General features: G+C 51.1%; 1 protein-coding gene across 4 annotated transcripts; it reads left to right on the forward strand.

The window, feature by feature from the left end:
* The first annotated feature begins 5249 nt into the window (after positions 1-5249).
* On the forward strand, positions 5250-13811 carry GLUL (glutamate-ammonia ligase). 4 transcript variants are annotated; one of them, XM_080348616.1, is made up of 7 exons: positions 5250-5366; positions 8001-8191; positions 9372-9533; positions 9793-9939; positions 10428-10555; positions 10729-10928; positions 12084-13811. In XM_080348616.1, the coding sequence occupies exons 2-7, from the start codon at positions 8026-8028 to the stop codon at positions 12400-12402; spliced, it is 1122 nt and encodes a 373-aa protein (XP_080204742.1). In that variant the 5' UTR covers positions 5250-5366; positions 8001-8025; the 3' UTR covers positions 12403-13811. The 4 variants fall into 4 exon arrangements, with proteins under 4 accessions (XP_080204742.1, XP_080204743.1, XP_080204740.1 ...); XM_080348617.1 differs by having other exon boundaries at positions 5293-5419; XM_080348614.1 differs by lacking the exon at positions 5250-5366 and adding an exon at positions 5441-5705.
* The last annotated feature ends 13319 nt before the right edge of the window (positions 13812-27130 follow it).

Raw genomic sequence — 27130 nt, forward strand, 5'->3', positions numbered from 1 at the left:
CGCTTAAATTGTCTGTGCACAAGTGTGTGCCCTGGGGACGTAACGTCCTGTCACACCACAAGGCACCGGCCACACTTCATTACTGACAGTGGTTGAAACTGTTGGGTGTAACAGCAGTGGGTGGCGTTTGCGTCCTCGTGGTGACAATGTAGGGATGTTGTCTTTCGGATGAGCAGCTCTGACCACAAATTCATAAAGATTTCTGCTGCTAAGCCCAAGAAAAGAGGGGGTAGGGATAAGCTGGTGTGGCTGTATCGCACAGGAAAGGCTCAAAAGTCCTTAGGAAAAGGCTGCAACTGTCAGAAATATGTATATTTTCCAGTTGGTGAGAGCGAGCTCCTCAGAGGCAGGCGTAGCTCTGCTGGTGCCTATCTGGCTCTAGGCTGACCTCAGTGCAACTGTGCTGGTTTCTGCTGGGAAAGGACCAGGGTTGTGAGCAGGAACAGCCCAGTGCAGTTACTGTGGGAATGCAAGGGGCTGTTTCCAAGTCCTCCCCATGAGGTAGAATAGAATCACAGAATTGTTTAGGTTGGAAAAGACCATTAAGACCAAGTTGAACCATTAACCTAAGTCTGGCAGGATGGAGCCCCGCTCAGCCCAGCTGTACCTTCCCGAGGTTTGCTCTGTGTGTGCATGAGTATATTTACCCTCTTTGTTAAGCTGCAACAGCTCCTCACAAAATGAGCTCACATGAGCTGTGTGACTATTAAACAACACAAAAAAGCTTAATAAAAAAGAGGCTTTAAAAAAGAGGGAAACGCATGAACACAACCCACGTTTAGAAGGGGGGCTCAGAGACAAGCGTGGAGTGGTTGGACTCTTTGTACAAAGATAAGGGCCAGGTTGCAACACCAAACACGTCAGAAGGGCTTCATTCCCTCTCTGTCCAAGCCCAAATTACCTGTGTCCTCCATCCCCCTGACATGGGGAGCAGCCCACCCTTGATAGACCTGAGGTCACCTCCGCCAGCGGCAGAGCCTCGTGCTCTGGGGTGGCAGAGGGGACAGGGCTGGGTTTCTTATCCTTGCCCAACATAAACTGGCATGGCTCGCCATGGCGGCAAAGTCCAAGGCTGCCCGACGGCGGGGTCAGCCTCCCCATCAGCCCAACCTGCTTTTTTCAGTGCCATGGGGGGATGAGGGTTGTTCCCCCTGAAGCCACAATTGGTCTCCACTGACTCACGGCAGCCCCAAACACCTCAGCGTTGCTTTTGGTCTCAGGTGATGGTCCACAGCCCAACTCCAGTGCGAGGGAGCGGTGCAAGCGCCTTGCTGCACAAACCTCCTCTCCTTCTAGCATACGTGTCATATGCCCTGAGTGAGCTTTTGGGGCAATACTGGGTTGTTGGTTTTTTCTCGTCCCCCATTCAGCCCCAGCCTGTTCTCATATAAATAGTTTAGGATGTTTCAAAGACTTTCAGCAATGAGTTTGATATTTTTGGGCCCATAGCACCTTAAAACTGGAATTGTCTGAGATTCCAGGTATGGCAGTTCAGCTTTAAATATTCATTCCTTTCTTGAATATATTAGGATTACTCTTTTTAATGTGATTTTTATGCTCACTCTCCTTCTCTTAGCAAGGATGTCTCTGGTATTTCCTTACATAAATCAGAAATATTTTTGAGCCTATTGACATGTCTGTAGTTTCCTCGCTTGCGATTTAGGGTGAAGGCTGGGCTCCGACCCGTTACACCTGACAGCCCTTGCGGCAAGCTCTGCGCTTGCTTGTCTCTTCTCCAGCCCAAGTGAAATCGCTTGTGTAACCTTATACATGTGGCTGGGTCTGTTGACTTCACCAGTGCAGGTTAGGCAAGCGCTGCAGCAGGACGGGGACCTAATTCAGCCATAGGGAAGGGACACGGACAATAGTGCTTTGCTTGTTACCTTTTATAATTTATAAGGTCAGGTCTGGATCCTACTATTGAACGCACTTGAGCAGCGCTTTGGGGATTTCTGCATGCTCACTTACGGAGCTGTGAAGGGTATTAGGCTGAAATTAATCTGCCAGCCACAGCTAACACTGCTATGACCTAGCTGGGAGCACATTTAACAGCATGAACAGTGCTAATAAAAAAAAAAGACAACAAAAAAAACCCAAACCTGCCAATGCACACTGTGACCAATTTCCAACTGCAGGGAAAGGCATGTGCTGAGCACTCCCTGGGATATTCTCCACCCTTGCACAGCGAGCAAACCCAGCCAAGTGATTTCTAGGTCTCAAATCCCGCCTGCCCCTGACATGTTCTCATCTTCCAGCTTCCCCGGGTCACTTTTTGAAGGCGAGCACGTGCTCCTCGGCGGCGGCCCCGGCTCGCTGAAGACGCTCGGCCTCTGCGCAAGGTCTGCAGGTGTGCAGGGCAGAGGTAGGTGCTGCCTGCCAGGATTGCTGCCAGGCTGTCCCCGGGCTGGCAGCAGCTATGTCCCTTCTGCAAAGAGCCCTCCCCTGGGGGGAGCCAGGGAAGGGGGCTGCTCGGGGATGATGCAATGCCACAGTTTGCTGCATGGGGTGGCAAGGCAGGCATTGGGCATGGTGACCAGCACCAAAGGTGGCTGAGAAAGGGGTGGAGAAGCAGTTGCAAGCAACCAGGAAGGTTTGCACGAGGCTGCTGTGTTCCCAAGGCCCCTCTTCCCCAAAATGTGTCATGGGTGGGTATTGCAGCCGAGCTGCATAGGGAGGGTGGTGAGTTTTTTTTTTTTCCTTTGCGTATGCCTCTGCACTTTTTTATTTATTAATTGATTTTCCTAAATTGCCCTTCTGTGCAACCCAGGTAATCAGCTCAGCCTCCAAAAGCCCTCTCCGGCCACCACCCCTCCACTACCCTTGACCCTGGCAGCACCTTCAAAGGGAGCATGGCTCTGCTGCGGAGCGTGCAATGTTTGCTCACTTATCGGGCCAGCAGCTACCGCCTCCCTGCCCTGGGGGGTTTCGTCAACCTTCTGCAACACTCCGGGGGAGACCGGTCGGCCACCGCTGCTTGCACAAGGTCAGTCCCCCCGCCCAGTGCAGACGCTTCCCCCACCCCGTGGCGAGCTCCCTCTCCTCAGTCAGTGACTGCTCTTCGAGTCTTATTGAGGCAACTTGTTAATTAAGCGCTTGCTCATCATGCTAAGGTGTTAGGTTCATTTTTCCAACCCTTGCTAATCATGAGTAAAAGGGTCTGCATCTCCAGTTCCTTCAGCCCTGTGGGTCCCTCCAGAGCACTGGTCCCAGTGGCGGTGGGCATGCTATGGTGGGTGCAAGCAGAGGCAGCTGTGCATAGTAGTGGGCAGAGATGGAGCCAATGCACCATCAGGGCATCCAGCCCATGTCTGGTCTCACTCTGGTGTGTTTCTCCTTATCCCAGACGTTGCAGCCTAAAGCGCATTCCTACATGAGTCTGAAAATGGTGTATCTGAATTTGGGAATGTCTTAGCTGTTGGGCATGGAGAGATGCTCGTCCTTGTTCCCTCCCAGCTCTGCCATTGCTGGATGTTGGGGCATTTTGGGTGCATCAGGCCTCCTCCTAAGACCTGACTGGTCACAAGGAAGTGGACTGTTCCTCTTCCCTGTGTGATGACATCACAGTTTAAAAAATAAATAATTTATATTCAAGACATTGCATTTAGTGGTGGTGAAAGGCAAATGAGTACCCAGGCTTAGCGGACCAGGTCTGCAATCTGCTGGGGCTGAGATTTCAAGGATGGCCAGCTCTCCAGCTGCAAGGTCTGCAGTAAGGGGCCACCCTTCAAGATGTCCCCAAGGTGCAGGGAAAGAGTCCAGCACTGCAGGAGAAAAGCCAGTGGTCACCTGCCCCGAGGCCTGAGCAACAGGGAAGATTCATACCTTGCCCTTTTAATCCTTGAATTGCTCCCTCCTTTTCCCACCCCCCTTGTGGTGTGGCATTTCTGCATTTTAAGACATTCCCAAACTTATAAGACTACACTTCCAGGGGGTCCCAGCAGCCAAGCAGGGGTGCAAGGGCCCTGTGCTAAGAGCAGGTTGCCCAAGGCAGCTGGGGGCTTGACATGGGGACAGCAATAGGGGGGACATGCAGACACGAATGCATCACAGCAGCCCCAGCAAGGCATGGTGGGGAGGGAAGCCACGGCCCCTCATTGCTGCCTGGCTCCTGGCTGGGGTCAGGCAAAGAGGTGCCAAGGTAGTATTGGACTAGGCACACATAAAAAAGGGCACGTCTCATGCTGTCCCCTAGTTACGTCCTGTCCCTGCCAGGTTTGCCTTGCTGCCTTGGAGGCAGAAGGCTGTGAAGTCCAGCCCTGACTGAACCTTCAGCTCACCAGGCACTTTCCAACCCTGGCAATTCTTGCAGGATGTAAACCATGCTGGAGGGAAGTGTCAGGGCAGGCGAATAAAGGTGTTCCCACGAATTAATAGGAGGGAAAAAGAAAAACATGTGCCAGTTGGGACTCGCCCCTGGAGCGCTGCATTGTCTCTGGCCGGCTCACTGCACATTTAGTGCGGGGGCCCTTTGAAGGCTGATTTAAATCCACTCCTGGGAGGTGTCACCTGTTGGCATCGTGCCTTCCCCCAGCTCTCCCGTGAGGTTTTTGTCTCGTCCAACGGCTGGTGACAATAAGGGTCACTGGAGCACGCAGCTGGGCGAAAAAACAGGCTCAGCCGAGTTTCCCAAAAAAACTCCAGCAGCCTGCAAGGGGAGGAGGGGAAGTCAGGCAGTAAACAAGCTGTCGAGAGCTCTGCGGGACGCCAAAGGGAAGTTTCTCACCCCGCCGGGTTCCCGGGAGGGGGCGCTGGCCCCGCGGCTGCAGCGCCCGGCGCGTCTCCGCTGGCTCGTAAACATGTTGTGCAGGGCGACGACATGGGACTGTCACCAAACCTCCCCGGGGCAGGGAGCGACGTCCTCCCTCTCCCACCCCAGCCCTGACATCCTTGCCCACGCTGGGGGTTTCTCCCAGGCCAGGGGTTTGGTAGCCGGCATGCGTTTATGGGAGGGAGAGGCAATGTTTACGTCAAGTTGCTTTCGCTCCCCGCTTCCCTTCGGGGTTGCTTGGAGCTCAGCGGGTGAAATGAGGAGCTGCTCAGATGGGGTGAGGGTCACCCCATGCCACAGGGACTCCCGCACGTAAACACCCCGGGCTTGTTTGCAGCCAGCTCTGGTGGCCAAAGTTTCTGGGAAATTTGTAGATATCAAGCAGATTTCCAAGAATTGGGAGCTATCAGAGCTGTCAGTGTCCCGATTAAAAAAATCCTCTCTGCAAACCTAGGGAAAAGGGTTGGTCACAGCTTTACATTACCTGTGGCTTGACAGTTCCTCTTTATGGGAGCTATTTTGGGTCTCTCCTGACCTGGCTGGGTCTCGGCACCAGTTCCTGCCTCCTTTTTCTTCAGCAAGGAGCTGTTAAATTCAGGTGATGGCAGCTGCACTTGGTCTGAATATGGGATTCTGAGCTAATTTCTATAGGTATAAACACAGCATTTGTTTGAAATTAGTTTGAAATCTTTGCTCTGTACATCGGGTGCAGGAACTGGGGTACTGGGGAAGGCAGTTTGTGTTGTAATGTTAGGTGGCTTTGACTTGCCCAAGCAATGTGAAGAGGTGGAAATCACCTGAATTTCACCTTGGTCCTGGACAGCCTCGGGCGATTAACACACATTTGCGGCTGCTGCGAAGTTGTGGTCAAGAATGAGCTGGGTTGTTCCCGGAGGCGGGGTGCTGATCCAGCTCTTGAGATGAGCCATAAATCAAGGTGAGGCCTTAGCCAGCACTTTCACCTCCTCCTGGCTGAGGATCTGGCTCTCCCTGGCCATTTTCTACCCAGCTTCTGGCTGTGCTGAGGCTGCGTCTTCAGTAGGGCAGTAGGTCAGGAGAGTCCAGCTTCTCGAGGAATAGCAATTTTGGTGTCGCCCAGGATCCTGTCACCCCTGGACAGGTGTGTGGGTGGCATTTTCTTGGCCGTGTGTGTGTGCAGGTGTGTACACACAGGCAACAGCAGCTCCTGCTAGTGCTGGCATTGCTCTCCCACCCCCTGGGTGCAGGCTGGGAGGGTGGAACAGGGGTTGAGGATGGGACAGCAAGCCAGCTTCTGGGGTGGAAAAATACTAGGCAATGCCTGAAGTTTGCTGGGTGCCTCTGAAGTGGGTGCTCTTGCTGGGTGATTTCTCCTGCGGTCGTGTGACAGTGACTGATCCTGTGCCCTGGAGCGAGGGTCTTGACTGCAAATCCAGGTGCTGGAGCCGGTTTAAGCTGCTGCAAGGGGTATTACAGAAGCACTGCTCATTCCCCCACCCCCCAAAATATGCACCAAGCCAGAGCCTGGGCTCAGGGCTTGCGGGGGGGGGTCTCCCGTTCCTCTCTTGCCCTGCTGCCCTGTTTACCCAGGGCGGCTGATTACCATCCCTGCGAGTTATGCAAAGGCAGCCGCTAATGTAAACGCTGCGGAAAGCCCTGGATTTGCTCCCGCAACCGCTCTCTCAGAACTATGAGAGACGAGGGGTTGTTTTCTTACGGGCGGGGGGGGGGGGGGACGGGACGGGGTGGTGGGTTGCAAAATGGACCTCAGCTCCTCCTGACCCCCTCCCTTCGCTCTGTTTTCTGTCCCCTCTCTCTCTCTGTGCGGAGCGAAGCGGGGTCTCCCCTCCCTTTCCCGGGGCCGGGGGGGCAGTGACAGCCCATCCGCGCTGCTGCCGCCGGAGGAAGCGTCGGAGGGGGGCGGAGCGGCGGCCCCGTGTCCCCCCCCGGCCCCGTCCTGCCCCCGGGCCCGGCCGCCGCTGCCCAATCAGTGCGGCGGGGCCGGCGCGGCGGCTCCATAAAGCGGCGGCGGGCGCGGCCCTGGGAGCTGAGCGTGGGATCCCCGCGCCGAGCCCGGTCCAGGTAAGGGCCCCGCGGGGCTGGGGGTGTCCGGGGTCGGCAGCTGCTTCCCCACCGCCACGGCCCCAGGGGCGGGGGGGAGACGCTCCGCCTTGTGCCAGGTCCGGGGTTTCCCGGTAGCTGTTTGGCCAGACGTTGTAGGGGAAAGTTCCTACTTCGCTTTTTTTTGTTGTTTTTGTGGCAGGGGGCATGGAGAGGCAACTTAGTTTTCTCTTGAAAACAGATGCTTTTTGCACTTCTTTTTTTTTTTTATTTTCTTTTTTGTTCACGAAGCTCTCTAGCTGCTTGCTTAAATATGGGTGCCTTCCTCCCTGCCAGCAGATGTATGCATGGGTGATGCGTCTTGCAGTTTAATGGGACCCGCGGGGACCACCCCCCGGCAGCGCAGAGGAACAGGGTGGGCTGGGGAGGGCCAGTCCGGGCAGCCTGAGTCTCCCTGCAGAGAGGTGTAGGGTGTTGGAGTGACTCTTCTAAGTAACTTCAAATTTTCAAATAATTTGCATGTTGTGTGGACCCCAGGCTGCCGTGGTCCTGTGTCATGTGGGCTGGTTGTCCCTGGGAGCTCAGCTCTAGGCTCTCTGGACGTGGCAGGGATGCTGCTGGTCTCCCCAGAGCCCCTTCGGCCTCCCCATCGCTGCCTGGGTTGCTCAGGGGTTGCTTATGCTACTTGTTGATTGCTTTTTTGCTGCCTCCTGCCCTAGACAAAGTTTGGATAACATCAGCTGATCAGAGAAGGCAGCTGGGGCTGGCAAGCCGTCATTGCTGAAGGAAGTATATTAAGAAAGCCATTATCATTATTATTAAAATATATTAAGAAAGCTTTCATTGTGCGTTAGCCTTGTTCCAGAGCAGTGGTGAGCACAGAGGTGAAAAGTTCACATAGGGCTGAGGAGCACTTTTGAAGGCTGTTGCTTGGTGGATAAGATCTATGTTTTTGGCAGGAGTTTAACGGGATGCTTTGAAGGCATCACTTCTGGAATAGGGCTTTCCTAGCTGCCTGCATCTGCCCGAGCTGCTGTGTTTGTTGCCTGCAGAACAACATGGGACTGCTGGAGATGACAGCCAGCCCCGTGCTGAGCTGTCTCGTGCTCCCCCCTGGTTCGGGGGGGTGAAAAATCTGGGAGCGCAGGGAAGGGCTGACGACTTGGGTTGTTTTTTGTATCCTCCCTTGCAGGAACCCCCTCGTCCGCTCTGCAGCCATGGCCACCTCGGCGAGCTCCCACCTGAGCAAAGCTATCAAGCACATGTACATGAAGCTGCCGCAGGGGGACAAGGTCCAAGCCATGTACATCTGGATCGACGGGACAGGGGAGCACCTCCGCTGCAAAACCCGCACGCTGGACCACGAGCCCAAGAGCCTGGAAGGTGAGAGGGCAAGTGCAGGATTCGCTGCCCCTCGACGGGTGGAGAAAGCAGCTGTACGTCGCTGCTACAGAGAAAGGATGCCATTTCTCTCTTTTTCATGGCAGAAGGATGGTATTTGAGGAAGACCCCACTCCTCACCCCCTCCCAGTTACCTCTTTCCCCAGATAGCCCAGGGGAATGTTCTAGCTCTCCAGATGTGGAGTTTCAGTGAGATGCCCAGGGTTGGGAGCCTGTCCCTGGCACTGCCGCACTGCGGAGGGGGCTGTTGGCAGGGGCTGGGCAGCCCATTGACTCTCAAGTGCTCGTTTTGGCCGGAAGTAGTTTGGCAGAAGAAAGTGGAGGGGAAAGAATGGAGCTATCCGGTGTAATTAAGAGCTTGTGTCCCTCAGAACAAACAGTCCCAGCTTACACAATAATAGCATTAGGATTTTCCCCAGGTTGCCATGGTGCTGGCTGGAGACAGTTATGAAATGAAAATACTGTGTGTGACTGAGCAGAATTATCTTTTTTTTTTCTTTCCCCCTTTCCCTCTAAGGGAGTGGTTGGCACAGCTCCCTTTAAATCTCTGTGCTTCCCATCCTCCCACTTTCCCCCCAGGATATGGAGGAGATAACATTCCCGGGTGGAGTTCACTGCTGTGCTTTGACCCGGAGGGCAGTGCGGAGCCAGGAGGGGTGGGCAAAGGGACCAAGCTGCCCATACTCCTCCTCCATATGAGGCTCCACATGTGATATTTGCTTGCCTACCTTCTCCAGGCTGTGCAGCATGGATAAGGGTATTTTGTGGTGCCCCTCATTCCTCCAGCTTGAAGCTCTGCCCTCTCCCAGCTTGCCCAGGCACCTCTGCGAGGAGACTGGGTGCTCTGCTCATCCCCCTGGGTTGTTGCAACATAGAAAACGTCCTTAGTGCTGCTCGGTTTGCTTGGGCTTGGCCAGCAGCCCAGCTCCTTGTGTTTCCCAGGGTGGATGGGGACATGCACTCTCCTGTTTTTTGCTTGTTTCGGTGTTTTGTTTTTTTACTTCCCCCATTTGGAACAAAACCAGCTGAGCTGGGATTAAATCTATTGTAGGTCTGTCCCATACAAGCATCTTCATCTCTGTAATACTGGAGGGTGGTGGGGAGCCCACCCTGGTGACCAGAGACCCTTGGTCACTGTGCCTCATTCCTCTCTCCACTCCAGATCTCCCCGAGTGGAATTTTGATGGCTCTAGCACCTTCCAGTCTGAAGGCTCCAACAGTGACATGTACCTGCGACCTGCTGCTATGTTTCGGGACCCTTTTCGCAAGGATCCCAATAAACTAGTTCTCTGCGAGGTCTTCAAATACAATCGCCAGTCTGCAGGTGAATGGACCTTCTCTCTTCTCCTGGTGGAGCTGGTGTTTCTGGGGAGGGGGACACCTGTCCAAATACTGTTCATGCCTTCAGTGTTGTGCATGGCACAAAAAAAATCCCGGTCCTGAAAGTTAAAGTGCTGGTGATGGAGAAAGGGCTGTTTCTGGGATTCTTCACCAATGCTGCTGGGATGCAAACTGTAAATAAAGTAGAAGGAGGGAGTGGAGGTGGAGATGCTAATAAGCCTTGTGGGTTTTTTTTGTTCTAGAGACAAATCTCCGCCACACCTGCAGGCGGATCATGGATATGGTGTCCAACCAGCACCCCTGGTTTGGGATGGAACAAGAGTACACTCTTCTGGGGACAGATGGACATCCGTTTGGCTGGCCTTCCAATGGCTTCCCTGGACCCCAAGGTAACCTCTCGGGGAGTCTGTGCTGGACCAAGTCAGGATTCCTTAGTGCGGTGATTGCACTGTAATCTGTGGGATGCAACTTAACTGCTTTGGGTGAGCTGAAAGATTTGAGGTGTTTCTAGAACTGAGGGTGGACAATATCAAGCAGGATATTGGCAAAAACTAACCCATGAAATTAAGGTCATTGCAGAAAGGTTGAGATGGTCATTTGCCACATACAAATTTGCTGCTTGGTTTGTTAGTCTGCAGGTGATTTAAAAACTTGCCTAGCATGAGCATGACAGATTACAAACCCAGACTATTGGAGGGACCCTTTCTCCATCAGTGCTCTGCTAGTGCTACTGTGAAAAATGGATTTGGGGGCTTTTCCACACATCACATGCCTTTGTAGAGTTCTTCCCTTGTGTGTGCTCTGTTTTCACTGAGTATGAGACTTTTTGCTTTCTGGAAACTCATGTTTTCCTTGCTGTCCACCTGTGCCATTGCAGGTCCATACTACTGCGGTGTAGGGGCAGACAAAGCCTATGGCAGGGACATTGTGGAGGCCCACTACCGAGCATGCCTGTATGCTGGTGTGAAAATTGGAGGAACCAATGCAGAAGTGATGCCAGCCCAGGTAAATTGGTTTAGGTGCCTCGTGGAGTGAGACAGAACAGAAAAAACCCAAGCAGCGGGAGCATTTGGCTCTGAGCCACTAGTTTTGTTGACAATCAGAGCGTAAGGGGGTGGGAAATGTCTCGCTGTGGGTTGTCTCTGCACCACTGAGCCAGTCGCTCCTCCTCCTTGTAGTGGGAGTTCCAGGTGGGACCATGTGAAGGGATTGAGATGGGCGATCACCTCTGGATCGCACGCTTCATCCTCCACCGGGTGTGCGAAGACTTCGGTGTCATCGTGTCCTTCGATCCCAAGCCCATCCCTGGGAACTGGAACGGTGCTGGCTGTCACACCAACTTCAGTACCAAGGAAATGAGGGAAGACGGAGGTCTCAAGTAAGTGTTTTGAGATGGGCCAGCAGTATGTGCTTGCTAGGCAGCAGGCTGGACTTGGTAGCAGTGAGCTTTTTACAGAGTTTTGGCTACATGGGAGATGTCACTCTGGTGTTTGGTGTTATGTTTGAGCCTTTTTTCTGGCTTTTTTGGTTTTTTTGATATATAACTTTATGTAATGATAGACTCCCATCTTGGTGTTGGGTGGGAAATTCAGACAGTGTTGATGGAAGCATGGGTGGCCAAGATGCAGCTATTCATAGCAGGCTGCCTAGCTCTTGATCTGTCATTGCCCAAAACAAATAAATTCAGCATAGGCCTTTTTTGCATGACCATGATGAAAGAGGAAGACAATTTGCTTCTGTCTACACCAGGCTGTGGAAGCTAATGACATGTTTTCTTAAACAACAAGATCCTGGAAATGTAAAATACTAGTTCCCTTATGGGACTGATGTGCTGGGACCTGACAGCACTGGGTTGCAGTGGAGCTCCCCGAAGGGATTCTTCCTGGCAGCGGTGTTTTCTTGCCTTATTCTTAGTGATGCCCTGAGATAATAAGCCAACCCGTGACTGTGTGAGCTTCCCAAGTAGAAACTTATGTGGTAAGAAATCTCCTCTCTCAGAGCAGGTTCCTCAGGGCAGTGTGTCTGTGGGATTTGGCCATGGGTCAAACTGGTGGTGTCCCATGCACAGCACTCCCGAAGGATCTTCTCAGGCCATGGAGATCCATTTCCAAGAACCAGGTTGGGTCAGAAGTAGGAGTGAAGAGAATCCTTGTGTTGAGATGATCAGAAAATTGGGCTGTAGGGCATAGGATAATAGATTCATAGAATCATTTTGTTTGGATGAGACCCTCAAGATCATCGAGTCCAGTGATTAACCCAACACTGGCACTAAACAGTGTCCCGAAGAAGCTCATCTACGTGTCTTTTAAACTGCTCCAGGGATGGTGGCTCCACCAGTTCCCTGGGTAGCCTGTTCCAATTCCTGACAACCTTTTCTGCAGATAAATTTTTCTTAAAATAAGCTTCCTCATGAAGTGGCTTTGGGACAGCGATGAATCTGCTGTGGCTTGGATGCAACAGCCAAGAGTGGCTCAGCTCGTACTGCCCATCCGACACTCACTGTGTCTTCCCCTCTTCCTTGCTCCCTTCGCAGGCACATTGAAGAGGCCATTGAGAAGCTGAGCAAGCGTCACCAGTACCATATCCGTGCCTATGACCCCAAAGGGGGGCTGGACAATGCCAGGCGCCTGACGGGTTTCCACGAGACATCCAACATCCATGAGTTCTCGGCTGGGGTGGCCAACCGTGGCGCCAGCATCCGCATCCCCCGGAGCGTGGGCCATGAGAAGAGGGGCTACTTCGAGGACCGCCGGCCTTCCGCCAACTGTGATCCATATGCTGTGACAGAGGCCCTCGTCCGCACGTGTCTCCTCAATGAAACTGGAGACGAGCCTTTCGAGTACAAGAACTAAGCGGACTGTGCCCACAAACACTGCCTTCCCCCCGCGATTCCCACACCCCTAAATCTTCCCTTCTAGATGTAATCCTGAGGGTACAAGATAACACATTTTTTGTGTCTCAGTAACTCTTGTTGTCTTGAGGTGGGGAGGAGGGCAAATTTAGTTTTATCCATGTCTGTTTGTCATTGACTCTTCAGAAGATGAGAGGAGGAAGAAGGTCTTTAGAGAACTTTTAACCACTGTTTTATTATTATTTTTTTTTTGTCTAATTCATATGTACATCTGATGGGATCCAGTGGCTTCCAGGGACAGACTGCACACACAAAAAACCCAGTTGGCAAGTGGAAAGCTTAAAGCTACAGCTGACTCCCCCAAGAGTCAGGTTTGGGGTGTTGGCCCCACCGCTGACTCTCTGCAGGCTGATGGTTCTCTAAGGTTGGTTCCCTGCTGCGGAGAAGGGAAGATGGAGCTCTGATGGAGCCCTGCGTGCTCCTGCTTGTATGGTGTGATGGGGCGCTCTTTACCTTCTGAGGTTTCTGGGAATCTTCTGGCATTGAGCTCAGCATAAGAGCGTTGAGAACTCCTGGTTCTGTCACTGGAAGTCAACTGATCTCTGGCTCATAACACAGAGTGAAGTAGTATTTTTCTATTTAAATATAAAAAAAGCCAACAAAAAAATTGTATATGAAAGTGGTTGTTTTTTAAAAAAAAAGAAAAAAAGAGATGAAGTTCCAACGACTCACCTGGCCAGAGCAGGCAGAGCTCCTGAGAATGCTGTTGGGGTGGCCTCCAGGTGGGACCGAGGGTGAGCTTGGAGGGCTTAGTGGAGAAGACTTATTTCAGAGATTTATCTCAGCGTGGCGTTCGCAGGAGGCTGTTCCCAGATCCAGGAACCCCACAGAGTCATTTGTCACTGTAACTCGAGCAGCTGCGACGCGCTCGTGAGCGCGTTCGACCGAGATGAGGAAGGTGTCCTGAACAAGGAGTTGACTGGTTAACAACCACATTGTGGACAGAGCTGTGAGTGTTTAACCTTTCCAGCGGGGCTAGCATGTCACTAAAGCAGGGCTGTTGATAAAGGAAAAGAAAAAAAGATTTAGATTTAATTTTATTTTTTTAAAATTTCCATAATGTTCTTAGTTGCTAAAATGGAATGGTTTTACAAGAGACTGTTGATGTCTCTGTGTCCTGGCTCTCGGGCTGCCTGCCATCCAGCTGTGATGGGGGCTGGGAGAAGGGAGAGGCCACTGGTCCCTCCTGGCCAGCCCTGACACCTCCCAGCTCATGCTGGGGGTTCAGATGTTCTGGGATTTTACACTTGGGTATCTTAGATGGTACACGTTCTATTCCGTTGTATTTGGACTTCTTCCAAATAGGTTTCTTTTTTTTTTTTTTATAATTAAAAAAGCACAAAACCTTAATTCTGACTTCTGCCTCCTTTCTGTGATTCTTCCTGGCAGCTTCTCTTGTATGTGCATTGCGTTCACCTTCTGAAGGGAATTTTACCCTGATAGTGGGTAGGCTTTGGCTTTTCTTTAGTGCGTTGAGGTTTTTTTTGGGGGACAGGGGTCTTGCAATCCCTGTGGGCTCTCCAGGTTTGTGGTGGTGATTGGATTGTTTCCTTGTATGTATGGTTTTTGTAGCTGACTGTTGATTCTCTGGTGGCGGATGGTCTAGATGTGACTGGAATTTGGGGTTCTCTCTGTATGGGCTTGTGGGTGTCCATAGGGAGGGCTGTGGGGTAAGAACAGGGGTTTGTGCATCTCTTCAGCCTTCTCTACAGAAATTCTACAGTATGTAGAAATCCCACAGAAAATAAAATTCCAAGAAACTTCACAAAAAGGGGGGTTTGTGGAGGAGGACCCTTTCCTATTCTCGATGCGGGGAAAAAATGCTGCTCATCCACCTTTGGTATAAAACCAGACATTCAGAAAAGTAAGCAAGGTAGTACAAATGTGTTGTTCACATGGTCCTTTATTTAGCTTGTGGTGCTGCTTCCCAGCTCTCCAGGAGGTACTTTCTTCATTCCCATCTTTAAATATGGATTAGCCACACACAAGCATCCTGCTGGGCAGATGAGACTGTCCCTGCTGTCACACTGGGGTAGACCAAGTGGTCTTTTGCATCTCCCTTCTGGGTAATGTTCAAGACAGCACTTTTCACACTGTGATCCCAAAATTACCCTTTCTGTGCCTGTGTGGAGTGTCACCGGAGCAGAAGTGGACACTATGTCCTTTCCTCCGATTGCAACATGACCATGAGGACCCTGGTCCTCTGGGCTGGAGCCAGAAGGAACCTGCGGTGCCCTGGAGTAACTCCAGAGCCCAGAAATGTTGGTGTTTTCTTCTAAATTTGGGTGCAGGGGAGATAGCTACTGTTCTTTCTGCCTTCTGAGTACATGTTGCAGAGGAAAAAAAAACCAAATGGATTATGCCTAAATTAAGGAAATTTATGTAAGGGCATTTGCACAGAAGGAGGGACAACACATGCCCATCAGGGTGATAACGGGAATAAGTGTCAGTCCTTTGCCCCTCCAGCTGCACTGAACATCAGTTTAGGACAGGAGCTTGATGCTTAATGATTCCTCTTGTTCTCAGCTGAGAAAGCATTTACCCACTTGCTCCACAATTACCCAACTGAAAACAAGATTGAAACAACCCTGTGCTGCAAAATGGCTTCTCAGATAATTATTGAAATGATATGTTAAAAAAATATGATAATGAATTAGAAGGAAAAATAATCCCTCCTTTTCTCTAGACATTTTTTTCCTGACTTTTTGCCTAAAGGCTCCTTGCTGCGTCTGCTTTGCAGTTAACTAAACACCATTTCCCAGCTATGCAGTGTGGAAAGGCCTCCTCTTGAGGCTGTGGAGCTCTTCAAATTGAGCCCAAAACCTTCAGAAGCTGAATTTACTGCTTATGTATGTATAAAACATTTTGGCTTTTAATCTTAGCCTCTCAGGAAGGAGAAAATCCCTTTTCTCTGTTTACTCGCATATCCTTAAAACATGAATAATGATATGGAAATGTTCACTGAATACGAGAAAATGCAAGTATCAACCCCAAAGGGTTTGCTAGGCACATCGGAGCATCAGGAACTGCTCTGAATGAAGCAATCAAGAATAGCACCAGCCTTTTGAAGTGCCTGTTGGTTGTGCTCCCTTTTAATCAAACACCAGCTTAGGAAACAAGGCTGCTCCAAAATGATTAATATATCTGCTCACAGGCCATGTTTTTTCCCCGTAACTGAATTTTAAGGCAATCAAAATACGATTAGCCACAGCTCCCTTCAAATATAGCCTGCAGCAGATGAGTTAATCAAGATCACACTTGAAGCATCTTTTACCATGGGGCTGTGCCAGCCCAATTATGGCGAGGACATGGGGACTTTTCCTGAAAAGCCTGAAGAATCAGGTGTGTCTGGTTGGGTTTCTTCCACCCTTTCTCCCTTTGAGTGTCCTGGTGCTGCTCCAGTACTCACATACCACTTTTCTTATTTTTTTCTGTGGGTTTTTTAGTGCTCCTTGATCTTCCTAGATGGACCCTTTTTGGTAGGTCAGCGCTCACATCCTTCGGAAGCATCCAGCCCTGGCGGTGACCACCTCTCCCTTCTGGAATGTGGCTTGTGGAGCAGAAATCAGCCAGTCTTAGGTGGGTACGGTTTTGCTGAGCTGTCTTTTGCATGCCATTACCTGGGGGGGAGAGGCGAAATTGTTTTAGTTTCTCTGAGTCTGTGTTTTTCTCTTTTCCTGGGATGTTGATATTGGCCCGTTTCTGTCTGTGGAGGACGGGAAGGGATGGTCCCAGGGAGGGAACCAGACACAGACTGCTGAGGGGGTGATTTGCCGAGCTCTGCAAGATCTTATGTTACCAGAGCAGCCCCACTTTGTTCCCTTCAAGTGTGTCTCCTGGAGGTCCAGCATCTCCTCCGGTGTGGTGTTCAGAGTAATCCTGGCTGAGATCTGCGCTTGCTGTTCATCAGCTGCGTTGTGAACTGGTGCAGAGATGTAGAAGAGGGGCTGGAGGTCCTTTGTCCTCTTGAAGGCGGCCACAGCTTGCTCTGGAAAGGTGCTGGAGACCAGCCCACAGGGAACAGATCAAGTGTGGCTGGTTGGTATAATAGTTTCTTGTGTGACCTGGATGAGAAAGCTGGTGGAGTTGGGAGGGGAATCCTCCCATCATGGATGTTGGTAATTTGGCCTTAGCTGAGCCAGGATTTCATCCCACTTGTTCAGTTACTGATTAAACTGAGGACAGTCACTTAGGAAATAAGTGGAAGCTCTTGAAAGGGAAGATCTCCATATGTCTGCCTGGCTTCACTAGCCAGCTGGATGCAAGGTCAGGACTGGGGTGGCTCCTGAGTGGGTCCTCCACTCACAAGGGTTTCTCCTGGCTCTTCAGCTGGGATTGACCACCTGTGTGCAGTGCCCGTTTGCACCATTCTGGCTCTTGCAGCTTTGGAATTGTGTTCTGACTCTCTTTGCTTGCTGATAAAGGAGCAAGTCTGTCTGCAGGATTTGCATTATGGAGAGACAAATAGCTGTTCCTGAGGTCATGTAGATTATGACAGATATCAGTCACCCATCTGGATGCCTAAATGTGTCACTTGTTAATTGCCTGGTTCATGAAGAAATGATGATCTCAGTTTGCTCCTTGTGACTCTGCTCTGAGCCAGTGCCGGGTGTTTTGGGACTATCCCTGACTCCTGTGCAATGACCTTGGATGAGGATGTGCCCAGCCCTGCTGCTCTCTGCACTGAAGCGCCTCCAGGATCTCCATCCTCAGTGGGAGATGGTGTGGACCAGAGCCTCTCCCAACTGCTCCTGGAGGTGTCTGGCCTGCATTTGGAAGGAATGAGATCTGGGGCTGGGTGTTTCTTATGAGTTAGTCCCCCAAAACCTGTGGTGGCCTTGCATGCAGACCATGCATGGCTTGACCTCTACAGGAACCTGTCTGGTTGGGGAGAAACTCAGGGGTGGAGGGGGAGTCTGGGGGGGGAAAATCCATGTTCTATGAATTCTGAATGAGCACCCGGGCTTCAGCTCTTCATAGTCTTGTAGGAGGACCCAGCCTGCCCTAAGCCTTCTCTCTTGCTGCTCTTTTCCTCACATCCCTGGTGACATGGTACAACACTTCTCGGGTAGCAGTGCAGAGGGGCAGCTAGGCTTTACCTCAGCCAAAAAACTATCTTTTTCCTCCATCCTGGCCTGCCCACAGGTTGGCATGGCTGAGTTATTTTGCTTTCATAAGCTACATTATGTAAGCTGCGTCTTGAGTGGGGATGCGGTGCCAACTTGGACTCCGCAGCGGGAAGGAGCCGCATTCCTCTGCCACTGGGTTTAATCCCTGCCTCCAGCCACGGCTGGTTTGCTGGGAGGAATCAGAGGGCTGTGCCGAGGTTTCTAATCCCTTGCCCCAGGTGGAGCCAGCTTGTTTGTCCTGCTTTCCTTTTGTCAACAGGTTGTGGCCATGACTCCTCTTAGCAAGCCCTTTCTTGGCTGCTAGGAGGGTTGGCCCAGACATGCACACCACACCTGGGGACCTTCCTCTCCAACCCTTGTTTGTTGAACTCTATGTGCTCTGTGACGGATGTTGCACTTGCTCAGAAAGGCTGGTGATGCTGGAGAAAAATGAAAGTGGAGACTTCTACAATTCTAGCCCCAAAAAACACAGTGGCAAAGGTGGGTTGCCAGGCTGGTGTGGTGAGCAGGTAGACTGCAGAACCTGGGGAAGACCATGTCGGTGCCAACAGCTTCTCCATCTGTGTCACCACTGACTGCCCTCCCAGGCTGCCATGTCCACAGGATGTGACCATCAAAGATCTGGGGCAGCCCTCGGGATCCTGCACCTCAGGGGTCCTGTGGCACCAGCCCGGCTGGGTGTAGGATGCAGGACAGCAATGGGTGCTTGGCAGGGTGCTGGTTGGTTCCCCAGTAGAACTGATGATCTCCAACACCCCATTTGGCTGGGTGTAGCCCGGGTGGGTTCAGAAGGGAAGGTCCTTTTTCTCCACTCACGTTTGAGATGAAGCTGACAGCAGCAATGCCTGGCTGTGTGTTTTCATGTCCCGTGGGTGGATGAGGCACTAGACTCCACAGTTTTTGCTGGCAGCTTTCCCCAGTGCCAAACACGCTGTTAAAATGAGAATTATTAAACAGACACAGGTTTAGGCTGTTTTTTCTCATCACAAAGCTGGGTGGCTCAAGCCCTTCCGCATGGCTGATGGAGGTGCTGAGCAGCTGGCTGAATTGCCCAGCTGCTTCTGTCCTGAGCCGGAGCTTGGCCAAAATGCCTAAAATACTGGGAGAGACAATGAATAGGATCGTTCTCCCCTACTGAGCTGAACCTGTAGGATTCTGGAAAGCACACTGGCCAGCAGGTATTTGGTAAAGTGCTAGAATCAACATTTGCTTCGACCACAAAAAGCAATCTGTTCAACACCTCTCTGTGTTTAGGGGATCCTGAGCAAGCCACCAAGTCTGAGGTGGGAACAGCCGTGCCCAGGGCTGTGCTGTCTGGATGCCGTTTCCATTTAGGAAGCTGCCTCGGAACAGCTGGGCTTAGAGCTGGGCTTAGCCTGTCTCTGAAACTTAGAGGCCAGGGCTTCAGCTGGCTGCATCACCGAAAACTATGCACTTGCTCTGAAATACAAGATATTTTCAGCCTATTTTCCACCCAGACGGATAACACATGCAGGGTGATTAACTGGCTCCATTTTTTCCAGCTCTCCTTGTGGTTGGCTCTCCTGGCAAGATCTCCATCCGCTCTTTAAAACACTTTCCCTGTATCATGGATGCCTTCCCTGCTGGCACATAATCGTGCCAGTGCTCAGTGGGTGACACTGTCACTGTGGGCTGGAGACCTATGAGTAAGCATTTCATTAAGAGAATGCTTTGGTGTGTAAGCTTTTTATCTGTAATCACTCTAGGATGAAGAAAGCTGTTTGTGAAGCTGGCTGAGGAAGGAGGTGGTCTCTGGCAGGGCTGTCTTCTGCATCATTTTGGGGCTGTGACCCACATACCAGGAGCCAGGGACACTCCATGGATGGTGGTTTGGGACCAAAGAGCATCCTAAAGGTTTGTGGCATGCTGGCCATGTGCACCATGGAAATGTTCTGGTCAGAATAAGGTGTTTCATCTTGGTCATTGGGTCTCTATTTTCATGTGGAGGGAGGGAGCACCGAGTCTGGGCTTGCTGGGTAAGCTGGTGCTGGAGAAGGTCCTGAAGCATGGAAGATGGGAGCTTCTGCTGGAAGATCTGGTCTTGGTAAAATGGACATCTCTTTGTGAAGGTTGAGGTGGGGGAAAGGCGGTGATGCCCTGTGGGTTCTGCAGAACACCTGCAAGACCAGGGTGAATGGGTTTCTAACGGGCTGTAGCTGAGCTGGATCACTCCCAGGGTGTCCACGCAAACAGTGTGACCCATGGGACATCTTGGGTGCGAGCTTGTGACAGCTTAGCCGGAAGAGCTCTCTGACACCCAGCAGCTCCCCCTGCTTGCCTCCCCCTCCTATCCAGCCACTGGAAGCTGCTCACATGAAAATGCTGCAATACTTGTCTCTTCTTTTCTGTGAATAATGTCAGGCCTTTTATTCTGTGCGCTATTGAAGCAGCAGCTGTATTTCAACCAGCTGGCAGCTCTCTGGGAGGAGACCAAGGGTTCTTAGCAAAGTTGTGCCAGATCTCTAGCTGGTGGAAATCAGTGTAATTCTGAGCTGCTTTATACCAGCTTTGAACTGAGCTCCTAGACCAAGGCTTTGAGGGATTTTTGAGGAGAGGAGAAATGTTCTTTGTAGAGGTGAAATAGTTATGTGTGCTGTTAGTGGTGTCTGATGGAGGAGGAGGATGAGCAGTGGCTGCTGCCAGACAGGATTTTGGTTGTGTGGGGAGGTCTCTGAGCACTTGCTGTTGGATAGTCCTCGTCTGAAGCATGCAAAAAAAATAAACCCAAACCCAAAAAATACTCTTCTGTGTCTGGAGCACCTGGAGCTGTGTATGTGTGTGTTGCTCCACTCTGGTCCTGTGTGCTGCAAGACCAGAGCACCAGCCCTGCCAAAACATCCAGCCCTTCTGGGAAGCATCCGTGTCACTGTGTGCTCATCCCGTGGGATGCACAGTGCCTCCCGCTGCCAGGTACCGTGGGGCAGGTGCCAGCCCTTCCTCCGGGCTTGGGAACAGCTTGTTTTGAACATCAGTGGCACAGAAAGCAGAAGCAAATGTGGCTGTGGGCACTGCTGGCCTATCTCCCTGGCACGGGCAGGAGTGGCTCCTCTGGCACTGCTGCCTGCAGGGACCTGCCTTGGTGCTGCCGACCCCCAAGATGTCCCAGGCACCCCAGCTGCTCTGTGTGCTGGATTCATTAAAACAGTGTCTTCTCTAGATGCTCAGCTCATCCCTTCCACCCCTCTGCTCTGCTCTAGCTCAGCATGGAAGTGGGATGGGAAGGATGTAAGGAACTGGAGGGGAAGGAGCATGCTCAGATGAGAGAGATGAAAGGTGATGAGGAAATGTGCAACCTCGCTCAGTAAATAAACCCTGATTTATTTATTTATTTATTATTTTTATGTTGTTTTTGTTGCACCCATATCATTGTTAGAGCCCTTTCCTGTTATATTCAGAGACTTGGCTCTTAGTCCTGAGGAACTGTGGGGACCTTTGCTGACAGAAGCACCGTGTCCATCCTCATGCTACCATCAGAGCTTTTCCTCCGCCTTGCACCTCACTCTGCCCCTCATTGAAAGAACAAGCGTCTCTGTCCCAGCTGTCCCAGTCACTGTGCTGGGTAGGTCCAGCTTGCTGTGTCAGCAAGGACTGAGGTTGCTCCTCTGGAGCAGCACAGATGTGCCCTCAATGCAGTGGCAAGTGGAAACAGCAGTGATGGGAGCAGCAAGGGTGAGAGGAAGGCACTGAATAAATCATGCCCATGGATGGCTTTTTCTGCCTGACTTGGTTTATCTCTACTAGGAGCTGTGCAGGGTTTATTTTATTGCACATTTCTGTGCCACCTCATTTGGTTGGGTGTGCTGGGCTCAGTACTCATTTGCATGGGTGTGCTTTTCCAGTGCTGTTGATATCTGCTGATCTCAGCTTGCTTTCCAACCATTAAACCCTATGTGGCAAGAGAGAATTGAAAGAGGGGAAGACACCTCATTAATTTTTACTCCACCCTGCATCCTTCCCATCTCTTTCCTCTTGCGGAGGCAGGGAGGAATATTGTTTTTTCTCGCCCTAGGGAGAAGTGAGATGCAATTTAATTGCCTCCCAGCATGTAGCATGGCTGGTGGAGTCAGAGGCTAAAGGATGCTGTGCTTGGCTGTCCCTGCATGGCACTGCAGGTGGGATGGTGTGCCCTGAATTGCAGCCTGGCCTCTGTCAAGGCTGCTGCATCGGTGGAAGTGGAGTGGAATTTGGGAAAGGTGCTGGGTTACCTCCTTGAGCAGCCAAGTCCCTGGTGTTGGCCACAGTGAGCCACGGCGCCTGTTTCTGCCCTAGGGCAGAGCCACCAGCCTGATCTACCAGCCTGCTGGGCAAGCTCCCAGTTCAACCTCCTGCCTTCCTTGGTCCCAGGGCTTGCGGGATGCTCACACAGTGGCCAGCCCAGACCCAGCTGTGGGTCCCTGTAGGGGTGGCCGGGTGCAGGGAGGTTCCCAGAGGAGGAGGAGGATGGGGAGCCACCGAGTAATGAGGCAGGCAAAGGGCAAGCTTGTTTCTGTGGTCTGTTATCAGCAGGAGCGATGGAATGATTAACTTGGTGGGGAAGCTGGGGAAGAGAGGATGCTGGGATGGAGTTTCTTGCTCACTGCTGGAGTGTTCCTATGTGAGCAGCCGGCTGTAGGCTGTGGTTTTAACCCACACTAGCACACGGCATTCAGCCCTTTCTCCGGCTTCTCGTGACCACACATCTGTAGGTTGGCAGCAACCATCTCCTCCTCACGCCCAGCTGTGTGTGGGGCAGGCTGAGCCCCAGGCATCCCCCTGCAGCCATTTACAGCTTTGTGTAGAAATCAGCCTTCCCAGGGTAAATTGTGCCCTAGTGAGGCCATGTCCTTTGTTTTTTGGTGTTTCAGGTCCGGTGTTATTTCTCAGGTGCCATAGCAGAACACTGCTCTGCAAAGCTGCTCTGTATTTAAAAGCAATAGCGAGGCATAGGGCGCACTTCTTAGCTCCCCAAATACATTGAGATCAAAGGCAGTTTGCAAGGACAATGATGGTTATTGCCACCTCCCAGAGTGCCAGCACAGCCTGGGATCAAACAGCCACACAGTGCATGGCCCTGCTGGGTCCCAAGTTGGCTCCTGCTGCTGTCCCAGGCATGGGGCAGGGATGGCGATGGCCAGGAACTTGTTCTGGTGGGCAGGCATGAGCTTCCATCCCAGCAATCAGGTTCCAAACCACCTGATGGTGCTGAGAGCAGCCAAGCAAGTCCTAGGCAGAAAAGTCCCCCACTGATGGGCATCTACTTTCCTTTTCAGTGCCCCCAGCTGATGTTTCTTAGGAGCTGCAGATGTTTAATATCCAAGGGCTTTCTTTTTTCCCAGAGTGGGCTTTTTTCTAAGGGAGTTGAGAAGGTGAACAAAGAACATGATGATACTCTAAAAGTGGTTTTATTTTGCTGCAGCTTAATCTAGCTGTTGTGCCAAACAGAGATTTATTTCTCAATGAGATCATCTGCAGGAAGATGGATTGTGCTTTCCGAGCAGTAGTGGTGTTGTCGTGGCTGCTGGGCTGGTTTGTCAGGGGACATGACCCTTCTCTCAGATGCAGTGGATTGCTGGGAGAAAAACAGGCAACCTGCTGGCACAAGGGAAAGAAAACACAAAATGTATAAGCAGAGATGTAGCCAGCTTCAAACTAAGTATGTGGACTAGCTTTGCTCCTGGTCTGTTCTCGGTTTGAAGGCTTCTTGTTCAGACCTAAGATGGATTTGGGTCAGCATCTTTTTGGGATTTTCCTAGCTGTCTTGCTAGAAGATAACTCCTTTCCCTACTAACTTTAAGAACTTGATACCTGTAGTTTATCTGTCTTAATTTTCCATATGTAACAAGGTTGAAAGAAAGGAGATGTGTATGGTGCTTTTCCTATCTTTCCACCCCATGGTGCTGGGGAGGGGGTGTACTGGGTGGGAGGTGACCTGGCTCTTGGGAAGACAGGCAGGGATGGGGATCTGCTCCGGGAAGGATTACTGCAAACACCTGGTCAGGCGGACAGTGGCCAAATCCTGGCTCCTCTGCTCTGCTCCTGGGGTGATGTCTGGGAAAAGCAGGGAGGTGATGAACCTGATCCTGCTGCAGCAACTCAGCATCCGGGAAAATGCTACTGGGGGTTTTCTGTGGAAAGATGACTCCACCTTCTGTAGGTGTCACACCAGGGTGAAGCAGCAGCAGCAGGCAGGAGGAACAAAGGTGCCTTTGTGAAGGTTCCCCTGCCCTGCAGAGCTGCCTGACCCTGTGCCTGCCAGATGCCTGGCTCGGTACTGATACCAGAGGTTTGGGGGAGGCTGGCTGAGCAGCCACCGGCTTCCCAGAGCTGAAATTTCATGGTAGATCTCTCTCACCTAGAGAGGTAGCAGCCTAATGAGGCTCAGATGGGGTAATGCTTGACATTACCAAGGAGGCCAGCACCTTCCCTCCTAGCCCACCTCGATGCAGCTGAGATGCTTATAGCGGGATGGGTGGCCTATCGAGGTACCGCTGTGCAATAGGGGGTGCAGACATGCCTGTGTAGACAGGCTGCCTCTGGGGATGGGGCAAGCATCTGTGTGGGGGTTTGTGGTAGGCAGGGAGGCATGTTGCCAGCTCAGCGCTGCCTCTAATCTCTGACCTTGGGCAGAGACGTCTTTGCTCCCTTCTGTGACACACCGACCCCTGCAGGGCCACCCCCACACTGGGCTGAAGGGAAGGCTCGTGGACCCACGTACACGGGTGTCAGGACTGTATACTTTGCTCTGGAAAGGGAGGAGATGAGTCCCTCCAGGTCTGGAATGCGCCCTTAGAAATGCCAAATTCTACCCCAGGGATGGAAAATTCCCATCCCCTGGGATCTCCAAGCAGCTTGTTCCACCACCATGAAACCCATTTAAAATCCATCTCCCTTTTTAGGGGTAGGAAAGGATGCATCAATCTGTAGGCATGTTTTTTCTCTGGTTCATTGCTGCAGGGCAGGTGGGGAATCAAAACCAGCCCATACATCTCCCCCTTCCCTGCCATGCTGTTTGCATCACAGGTTGTTGCTCCCATTTTGGAAAGCCCCTGGGACTGTGAGAGTTAATTCTTCATCCCGGCTGCTTTCCTCCTACACCTCAGCAGGAAGAGGGATTGTGCTAGGCAAGGGGCACCGCTGCGTAGGGGGAGGAGAAAAAAATATAAAGCTTAGTGTTCAGACCTTTTACCTAATTTCCAGAGGTTCAGACCTGAGGGCCATAGCAACGCGAGCTGCTGGCGGGGTGATTGGAGGCACCGGGCTGTGCCGGGCTGCCCTCCCAACAGCATCCTCACCGCTGGGACCAGTGTTGGCTTTCTGCCTCCCCCTCAACCACGGGATGAGCTCCAGGCATGCATTTTTCCCCCCACAGCTGATTTGTCTTTGCTTGGTTCAAGTGTGTATTCCCTGATTTCTAGGAGTTGTTTTAAAAGTTCCCAGCACTTGTGAAATCAGATGGTGTCTAGGAAGGACTGTGCTTGTGAAGACCTACCTAGAAGTTAATAGGGTGGTTAAAAACCCAGAGAGCTGTTGTGTATGTTTGTATAACCATGTAGAAGCGAGAGGGGGTGGCACTTTGCAGTGAGAGAACAGTTTGGCCTAAAGGAGCCTGAGTCCAACAATACTTTCCTTTTACTGAGCTCAAATAAGCCTTTGCAAAAATATCAGGGATTCCTGCAAACCAGAAGCAAAGACATTACTTTAGGCAATAAAGACTGCAAAACATTCTCATTTTGCCTATACCTTGCTAATTCTTCTTTTGGATTTATTCATTTTCTTTGACTATCAAGTTCATCTCCAAGTGCAGTCCATCTTAGAGAAACATCATACAGTGTCTATGGGGAAAAGACCCAATTAAACTTGGATCTGCTGCCTGTGAGTTTGCTGAGCAACAACCACTTGCTCTGGTGACACTGTCCCCTTTTATTCCTTGGTAGCACATGATCTGGTTGAAGATGTCCCTGTTTATTGCAGGGGGTTGGACTAGATGAGCTTCAAAAGGTCCCTTCCAATCCAAACTATTCCGTGATTCTGTGGTGCAGCCGTGGGCTCAGTTTCTGCAGGTCATTGAGATCAAATCACCTGCAACCCTTCCACAGCCACTCTTCAGACCAAAATTGCATTTTAATCTGAAGATGTGAGCATTTCTGACAGTGCTGAATCTGTTAGGGCAGCAAGTCACTGGGAAAGGAAGCAATAAAAGTGGTTAGAAGCAAAAGCAGGTGCTAGGGAAAGGATGGGTATTGTAGGAGCAACTGTGTTGATTTAAATAGAGCTAACCTGTATTCCCCAGATCTTCAGGATCACTCAAAGCTTCAGCAGAGCAGCTCTGTTTGCTTATATCTGTGTTATGGTTCTTTTGTGCAATAGGCAGCATCTTCCTTTGATCCTTGTTCCTTGATGAACCGCAAGTTTAGCAAAGCATATGTTTAAGCAACTCACTGAATCCACTCAGTTCCCATTTTCAGGGGGAAAAGTTTTTCAACACAAATCTGGCTGTGTTTCTGTTCTTCCTAGCTTGTGCATGGCAACCTGGGTTTACAGTTCCTTTCCTAGGGAGGAACACGTCTTTCCATGTGGGTTATATATTTATCTTCGAGTCAGAATTAGTATTTAAGAAAAAAGAAGGTGGATATACTCCAGATAAAGCTACCTTCGTGTTTACTGGAGACTTGCTGTGCTCAGAAGCTTTCTGTGCATCCCTGTAGCATTTGAACCCCACCACAGAGCAGTGAAATACAGTTTATCCCTGGGGACCTGTGTGCAGAGAGGATCAGCTTCCCTGGGATTTTAATAAGCCACGGAATTGGGTATTAGGCTGTCTGCATTATTCTAGTACTGTAATTTGTGTATAAAGAAATCTGCAAGTTTTATTCCATTCATCTCAGAGCAGACCTGTGGTTATTCCTGTGTGTCCTCTGAAATTAAGATTGTCCCTTCAGCCACATCCTACTCCAGTGCTTATCAACTAGCTAATGATCCCATACAGCAGCTCTGCACAAACACATAGCTCTGGATTTGGGGCTTAATAGCTCTTTTGGGGGGAAAGCAGTTGCAGGAGAGCTGCTGTATGAAATGACCTTGTGTCACATTATATAGGAGTGATTCTCTGCCACTTTTCCTGTCCCTCACACCTAATTTATAGGGTATTTCTCGTGTGCCACTGGATTTGTGCAGAAGAGCCTTGAAAGCCTGGAGCATCTCTCTTTTCCCAGGGGTCTGAGCCTGCAGACGCATTTCCCTTGCAGGCACCAAGCAGCCAAGAGTTGGATTGCTCACTTGCATTCAACTTTCTGTTCTTGAGGAATCATTGGAATATTAATAGAATCCTTATCAAACCAGGTTCATCCAAAGGACAAGACCATATTAATTGTTTGCAGAACTCCAACAAATAAAACAGCATTCCTGCCGATTCCTTCTTTGCCTGCTTTAAAGTCCAATGGCCAACTCAAGCAGAGGCCACGGGGCTCATCAGCGGGGGGGTGACAGCTTTTGGCAAGTGTTGGGCAGTACCCAGCTTCCCAGGTGGGATGATCAAGCACT

Source organism: Nesoenas mayeri, assembly GCF_963082525.1.
Source record: "Nesoenas mayeri genome assembly, chromosome: 8".
In the NCBI taxonomy this organism is placed as follows: domain Eukaryota; kingdom Metazoa; phylum Chordata; class Aves; order Columbiformes; family Columbidae; genus Nesoenas; species Nesoenas mayeri.